This window comes from Ptychodera flava, chromosome 9 (genome assembly GCF_041260155.1).
Source record: "Ptychodera flava strain L36383 chromosome 9, AS_Pfla_20210202, whole genome shotgun sequence".
In the NCBI taxonomy this organism is placed as follows: Eukaryota; Metazoa; Hemichordata; class Enteropneusta; family Ptychoderidae; genus Ptychodera; species Ptychodera flava.
Genome location: NC_091936.1, coordinates 17,764,199 through 17,772,334, shown reverse-complemented (window position 1 = coordinate 17,772,334; position 8,136 = coordinate 17,764,199). Strand labels below are relative to the sequence as shown.

Here is an 8,136-nt window from a genome sequence, read left to right as displayed (position 1 = left end):
TCTGGCGTCCCTAGTTATTCGCTATACTAAACATGACTCCTTAGGTTACTGGTGTTGAACATCTGTCTTCATGAATACTCACTATCACCAATCAAATTCCCCTAATACTTTAATGTGTACATTCCCGTAAAGGCGACATGTGTAACCATTTTAGTACATCTCCGTAGAATTACATATTACATATACATGTACGCCATAAGTGAGGGGCCTGGGTTTCCATGTTGAAACTCTTCGATATGCTAGGTTTTGGTGTCTAGGCTACATGATTCTTCTACACGTGACTCGCACTATAAAATTATTATTATTATTATTACAACATTTATTGAGATATGGTAATATAACCATGTGATGGTCGTATTACGTGGGAACGAAAACTAACTTCGCAGGTGTTTATGCAATAATATACGACCACAATAAATTTGTAAATGTGCGCGAGAATTGTATTTGTCGGTGTGCGGGGCTTCTAATAAGCAATGTGATCAGACAGTCCCAGGTTCTGAAGACATAATTTAATATATAAAGTTGTATTTCCTGCCATGATAAACACCATTACGGACAAGAAACTATTTTGTGAACACGACAAGCGAGCTTATGCGCACGAAATGGTTGTCCATGTAGACGTCGTAAATTCCATTCTTGGCTTCACAAAATACCCATTAGGCCCTTTGAATAAAATTCATCGTTTGCCGCCCGCGTGCTGGTAGGTTTTCAGAGGAAACTTAAGAAAACAAACACAATGTTAACACTATTACAAATAAAAAAATTATTTTTCCAAAGGAAACCAAAAAAAAAATTGAGCTTAAGTTAGCACACTTGTGTTTTTCGTTTGTGTTTTTCCCCCTGCCTGGCTGGTAGGTTATTCATATATCCAACGACGGCAAACAAAGAATTTTCTTTAAATGGCCTAACAGACTTTCATACTTTCCTTTTCTGCGTGTTCACCGCGGTTCAGAACAGTTACATTATAAAGGGACGTAGATCTCCTTTTGTCCAGGTAAATTTTGCAAGTTGCAATTTGCGATTGGTATTTACGTTACGACGCGTACAGAACATAGTTATACAGTTGTGTCATACGTGGTTTATTCGCATGTTCTTCAGTACATGAAACAGCAACGCAATAACGCCGGTGGCTCATCTGTAAATTCATCACCTTTAAAACTCCCCTGGTACACCCATTCCACACCGCGTTGCCGTACATTCCGTGCTTTAAGGCCCTTCACTAATATATTCATAGCGTCAAGAATATCTTTGTGGATATCTGGACCACGCAGGCTATCATCTACACCTATCGACATGCATTCTCAAAATCCCTTGCTGGTGAAGCTCGTACAGGAGTTCGAATTCCAACGGGATCTCGTGAATTCTCTTCGTCCTCTCCACGAATCCGATCTCGTCGTAGTAGTGGAACTTGATGGGCTGTCCATCCGGGTTCTTCAGAAACGGCCAGAATCCGAACACGTGAGTCTCCTCGCATAGATTTAGTGCCATACTCAGGAGATAGAAACCTGTAAAATCGAGGGAAAGGGGAGGCATGTTTGTTTTAAGTTGCTAGAACTTTAATCCGTGGCAAGATGTTGTTGATTATCTTATCTTACCGTGTGTGTGCACTTTTATTGCTTGCAATTGGTTTTCGACCTCTTTGGGAGTCAGATGAATTTTTTAATCTAAATATAGATCGCTATAGAATTAAAAAAATAAAATGGCCTTTGATCGACCGACTGACGACATCCTGACTAACCAGTCAACCCATCGCTTGCATAGACGACCTGCCGATTGGTTGATATGCTGTTGTTTGGCCATCCAGTGATTGAACGACGGACTTGCCCACCAGGAACTAGCTGACCGAACTTGAATGATTGACTGACTAGCAAAATGCCTCATGTTTCCATAAACATTTTAATACAACTATACCGGTTGTTAATATTCCTTTCACACCACGTGTGGCCCAATACTTTGACACCTGTAGGAAATGCTGGGGATGTCCGAAAACGATCTGGGAAATTTCGGACTGGAAAATTCGCTTCGCTGTGTAGCAGTCTTCGAGTGAGGGTCGATTTGCGTAGGCTGGAATCCAAATCAACCCGTTGTATTCCCTCATGTCATTTTGAAATTCAAACTGCGAGTCTAAACTCTTCAGTGTCATGTACCTGTGTGTTAAAAGAGAGGACGAAAGACTTTCAACGGCAAGATAAGGTCGACGCACTATGAATTCATTCCTTTCTGAGACGCCCACTGCGGTTATGACGATATAGTCTGCTTTTCCTTAAATTCTTCTTGTCCCCTGGAAAGAATAGGATGGCATGCATGGTGTTTCACAAAAATCGAGTCTTCGGGAAAGTTTGAGACACACTACACCATTTATATATAGCAATGCATAATAAATACTTTATTAACGATATAAAATAATCATATTGAGGGAATTTGTTATGATTGTAGCGCCGACTGTCATGATGACGATAATAATGATGATGTTGTTGTTGTAGTTGTTGTTGTTGTTGTTGATGATGGTGATGATGACGACGACGACGACGACGACGATGATGATGATGATGATGATGATGATGGTGATGGTGGTGGTGATGATGATGATGATGATGATGATGATGATGATGATGATGATGATGACGATGATGATGATGACGACGACGATTATGATAATGATGGTGATGATGCTGGTAGCGTGACTGTCCTGGTCGTGATGATGACGATGATGATATATGGGGCGGTGGCGAGCTCCCCCCCCCCCCCCTTCTTCGTTAATAATCATTTTAATCGTCAACATCACAATCCATCTTCCATCTTGTTTTCCTTAACTGTATTACGCCGTTTTGGAATACAAATTAGAAGACGACTGTTGTCGAAGGCCATGCGAATGGAAAGCCTACCTGTCATGCAGCACGCTCTTATTCAACGTTGTCAAATTGGTTTTCCTACCAGCATCCTTTGCGAACTTTGAAATTGGAGCTGCATTGCATCTGTGCATCAAAAATTAAAGTTTACATCCAATTGAGGGTTTGTCTTCACATCTAACAGTGTGACTTACTCGGAGCTATCATTCAATTGTTTCTTTCCGCTTTTGAAACGAGTTAAAAATACATCTAATAATATTTTGTAAAGTGTCTGACTTATCTTACTCGAACAATAAACAGATTTCCGTTCACATGCTGGATGGTACGTACATGCAGTGGAAATTATTTGCCTTTTCGACACAAATCTGTATCACTTGAAGAAATGATATCACAATATTCAACAATTCTCTAGTGTTTAACAATTCTCTAACAATTCTCTAGTGTTTAATGAGCTCAGAACCCCCCTAAATTGTATATTTTCGGAAAGCCTAGATATAGGGGAACATTTTGGTTACCATAGTGTCACCATTGTTTACATAACTATCATGTGACAGGTAATTTGCATAACCTTTCAAAAAACGGTTTTCCCTATGTTTTGTTTCAATGCTTTGAGATATGTGGCTGAAATTCATGTGAGTGCAAGCTATCCTACAGGTCTTCAAAAGTGTGTCTCAGAATTTTTCTAAACCTTCTCAAACATTTTTTATGCCAGAAAAACTTCCAGAGCAGTGAATTTTACCATAGTTGATTTCTTTAAAATTGTGCTCCAAAAAAACTAAGCAAGATATAAAAATCTGAGACACACTTTGAAAGAGCATTGTGACAGCTTGCATTCCAGCAAGTTTGAGTCAGATATTTTGAAGTATTGAGACAAAACATAGGGAAAACCGACTTTTGAAAGGTTATGCAAATTATCTTGTCACGTGATAGTTATGTAAACAATGGTGACACTGTGGTTACCAAAATGTTCCCATATATGTAGGCTTTCAGAAAATGTATACTTTACGGGGGTTCTGAGTTTATTAACCGTTAGAGAATTGTTAGATTAAAAAGATCACATTTCTTGTCTTGGAAGTTTAAGTGTTTTATGTAAATACGTCTACGTTATCTGAAACAAGTAAAGCGTACTGTTCTGTACAGTATAGTGCAAATATACTGTGGTGTGAGTGTCACACAAATTATGCCTAGTGAGGTATTGACTCCAAAATATTTTAAGAAAGCTTGGAAACGTCCTTACCTGAAGACGTATTCAGCCTTGTCTATGTCATCGCCACAGTTACTGTCTATTAAGGTACCACTGTTGCCGATAACACTGCAGCGCTTTATAGGCTTGACCGGAAATGGTGTTTTCTTGTTGTAAAAAAGGGAAGGTGAGATTTTTAGTATTAAAGAGCTCCCATCCCAAAACAGATCAATATTCCATATTCACATACCACTCATACTTGTCTCGCCTGTGGAACTCAGCCAGACTGGGAGATATGTCGCTTGAGGGCGCTTCTTGCACCCCTTTCCCGCATCAGGAGCGTCCTCCCACGAACGATGGATCGTCCAGACTAAAAAGATTCCTTAACGAGCAAACTATACAGGTACTCCATAAAGAATAATCGTGCATATGCATATGGATAAGTATCTTTCGTCATGTGATCGATCATCAATTAAAATTCTCATCAAGTCGTATAATCTCCCTGATAGAACAAATTACCAAGACTAATTACCAAGACTAATTACGGAGACTAATAACCGAGACTCATCCTACCTTAGGAAATAATTGGTGAATTTTCTCGTTTATTGGCGCCAAACCAGGCCATGATGAAAAATGCAAACTGCTACCCGATGGGGTGTTTTCCTGTGTCACTACGCTTCCATGCAATGCTGTAAGGTTCGCGTCCAAAGCTTTTCTGGAATGCAAATTGTCAAAAAAAAATTGAATACAGCAAAGCCTTTGTATAGAAAACGGAGAGCTTATATAAAAAGCATTCAATTGTCATAAAATGAAGAAAGAGGGCGGTATGGCTTGTTGTTTGCTCAGTCACTTCATTAATGTGCAACGATATCGACGTAAGCAACTACTTACCTGATGTTGTCGAGTGCCGTTAGATTCTGTTGCCATGGCAGTGATACTGTGCGGACATATTCGTTCAGCTTGTCAAGAGAGACGTCATCTGCAAACACAAAGAAAATGGTTTGTCCTTCCAAGAACAACGTAAAGAGGCAACATGTCTTCTCAGCAGGCATACTTGATCTGATCTCAATGACGGTGCCTTTGAAAATTAGTAACTTTAGACTCCAGAAACACAGTTGACACACACTCATAGACTCTGCACTGAAAATTTAGGAGTCTTCAAAATTTCATCGATGTGAATGTAAAAACGCAAGAAAATACAATCGTTTTATTGATATTCAAAGTTTCATGAAACATTCATGAAATAAAGAATCCGTAAGGAGAGGCTTTGAAAGAAAATGACTTCGAAACACGGTCTCGTCATATTAGGTTTCCAATTCCTAATAATATGGCAAGATTATGTCTTTCTTTAGTGGTATAAAATAAAAAACATTCAAAATATACTGACTAAGCCATATCCCCGATTGATTTCGGTAAATATGATTTTTCCCCAACCGTAATCCTGATAATTGAAACAGGTGAGCCATTTAAGTTACTGTAGTAATAGTTTTTTCATAAAAAATACCATCAACGACTCTCGGGATTCGATAACCTACTGCATCTTGGGTGTACTTACCCTCTGTCTCGTTTCTGATGTCCGTTTCTACATTTGTTTTGGTGACGTCATTCGCTGTGTTCTTATTGCCATCTCGGGCTTGATTCGCTGCTGTTATCCTTTCTCGCATTGCAACACAAAATAAATAAAATTAATTAATTAATTAGTTAATTAGTTAACAATTAATCATTTGTTGAAACTTTTAAGACATCATACCATTTTCGAGAGCTGGTCTGTAACAGAACCAGTAAACTTGCCACCGTATGAGTTTATTTATGATTAGAAAAGATACCGAGTTTGTTTTATGTCCTAGAGTTGATTTGACACTGAATCAGTGCAGGGGGACAGCGGGATCAAGTGTTGATATAAGTTTTTTTTCAAATGGTACGGTGCTTTGGCAAGCTATGCAGAATATAGTATGACTTACTCAGGCTCGAGGTGAAAAGGATTGGTTACTGTGCTAAGTTCCCTTGGTATTGTAACTAGCTTTGGAAATGATTCGGCAAGCGGAATATTTAAGTTATGCAAAAAAAAAATGAGAAAGAACGTTCAAATTGTTGCCCTTTTGTTTTGAAAACATCAAACACTCACTGTTCCGGAGGAGGACCCTGTACAAGGAGGTAGTTCTTCCTGCCGACGAATCCCTGTGGTCGCTTCAGTCCGAGGCTCCATCTGACGTTTCTGTGATTTGCGGCCAATACGAGCAAGGCTACCAAAATCAACACCATCAGAAGGGGCCAGAGTTTGCGCAACCTTCGAAGCATACCGGAAGTTTATCGGCCACATCTGTCGGGTGGATTTGTAAAACGACGTGTGATTGTTAGGCTGAAACGAGCGATCGTTGTTACTTTTGAAATTACTTCATTTATAAGCCTCTTACAAAGAGGACATAATGTGTTTGGCATATGAATATTAGACGCGACAAACGTACGGGCTATGGTGAAAAGTTGAAAGCTATGCGTTTGGGCGCAGAACAAGAAAATTCATTTTAGACTGCAAAATAGTATAAAATATAATCGAAAGAATCAGCTGATTGAGTTTGAACGAATGAATCAATGCGTGAATTTAACTCTTCAAGCACAACTTTATAACGCCATTTCTTTCACTCTTATTCTCTCTCTCGTCAGCGACACTTGAGTTAAGTTTCATTTCGACATCAAATTTAACAAGCAAACACACCATTTACATCGTGTATATGCCTCAATATGATACGAGTAATCTGATACGCTCAACATGGTTCATCTTTCGTGTGATTCTATTCATGATTAATCTGAACATGCACGAGCATTCGGCAGATATTTTGTGATTTAATCTGATATCAATTTATTTTCTCTAGTAAAAATAACGAGGACTCCGTGTCGAATATTACATAACGACCTTTACAAAGTGACAAAGTTCCATCGAATTGATTATCTATTTCCAATTGATGAAGTCATATTTTGCGTACACGCCTCCACCCTCTTGACTCCGAGCCCCAGCCACTAGTAGCGCCAGTACCACTGCGCCCTCTTGCGGCAGAGGTGACAGGGAAAGGGAACCGACAAGGCAATGATAACGAATCTTCTTAAACCGAGTACCCTACGTACTCTCGTGATTTGCATGCCCTTAATTGTTATGGTAGTTTGGTTTCCTTGTAATAGGTGAATAGGGGTTTATCCAAACTATTATTGATTCAAGCGTTTCCTTGGGACATGTTGCATGCGAGCCCACTCGCCAATACTGTATAAAATAGTAACGAAATTATCACTCATTATGTGCCACGGTGTACTTACTAATATATATTAACTCCTCTTTCAGAGTTAAAGGGCCGAGCGATGACTCCCAGGCTCTAAGTGAAGTGTGGGTTCCGTGTTCTTCGAGCCATCAAAACCACAGTGTGAACCACGTCTCTTTCCTCCCACCGTCCGCCATGTTTTATCACTAGTATACTGATTGGAAACCTTAAACTATAAACACAACCTTTGGACCACGATCATATACAGTCTTCGAAGTGGTGACGCTGGTAGCTTAATCATTAACTGACTTTTACGGGTTTGTTATAGTGCGCCCTCGTTCGGTGAGAAACGCGGTAACAAAAATTAATCAAACTTGTTGCTTTCCAACCCATTTTTATGAAAGCTAATTTTTTAAAACAAAATTGTCACGTGGCCATCTCATACGAGCAAGGCTTGCAAAATGACGCAAATACTGTACTTCCCCTTTTGTAGCTTGAGGAAACCTACGGAAATGTACTATATTCGGTAGCATACCCGGTGAAACCAGTGCGAGCAGTCTATTAGTGTACGATGGCAGGCGTATTACGTTGACCAAGGAGAATGTTTGTCGTGACGTAAATCATAGACCAAAGAAAATTTTATTTTTCAATATGTCAATAAAACGTATTGTGATGTGTATGTGGATACGGAACATTTCGTAACTCAGACTGTTCATTAAATATTCTGATTCAGTACAATCTAATCACGGAGGTGGAAGAGGAACTATCCCCATGGTCTATTCTATTTCGACATGCCTTTCCACCGAGCCAAGGTCACTGTCAGCAACTGAATGACCCCTTACCGGTATACGTATAA

At 39.5% G+C, this 8,136-nt stretch overlaps 1 protein-coding gene across 2 annotated transcripts; it reads right to left on the bottom strand.

Annotated features, from left to right (window-relative positions):
• Positions 1 to 494: 494 nt before the first annotated feature.
• On the bottom strand, positions 495 to 7,511 carry LOC139140194 (alpha-N-acetylneuraminide alpha-2,8-sialyltransferase-like). 2 transcript variants are annotated; one of them, XM_070709267.1, is made up of 9 exons: positions 7,339 to 7,511; positions 6,158 to 6,352; positions 5,588 to 5,685; positions 4,924 to 5,011; positions 4,606 to 4,747; positions 4,087 to 4,199; positions 2,886 to 2,975; positions 1,912 to 2,147; positions 495 to 1,505 (listed from the first exon to the last, which is right to left on the bottom strand). In XM_070709267.1, the coding sequence occupies exons 2-9, from the start codon at positions 6,328 to 6,330 to the stop codon at positions 1,276 to 1,278; spliced, it is 1,170 nt and encodes a 389-aa protein (XP_070565368.1). In that variant the 5' UTR covers positions 6,331 to 6,352; positions 7,339 to 7,511; the 3' UTR covers positions 495 to 1,275. The 2 variants fall into 2 exon arrangements, with proteins under 2 accessions (XP_070565368.1, XP_070565369.1); XM_070709268.1 differs by lacking the exon at positions 2,886 to 2,975 and having other exon boundaries at positions 7,339 to 7,496.
• Positions 7,512 to 8,136: the final 625 nt, after the last annotated feature.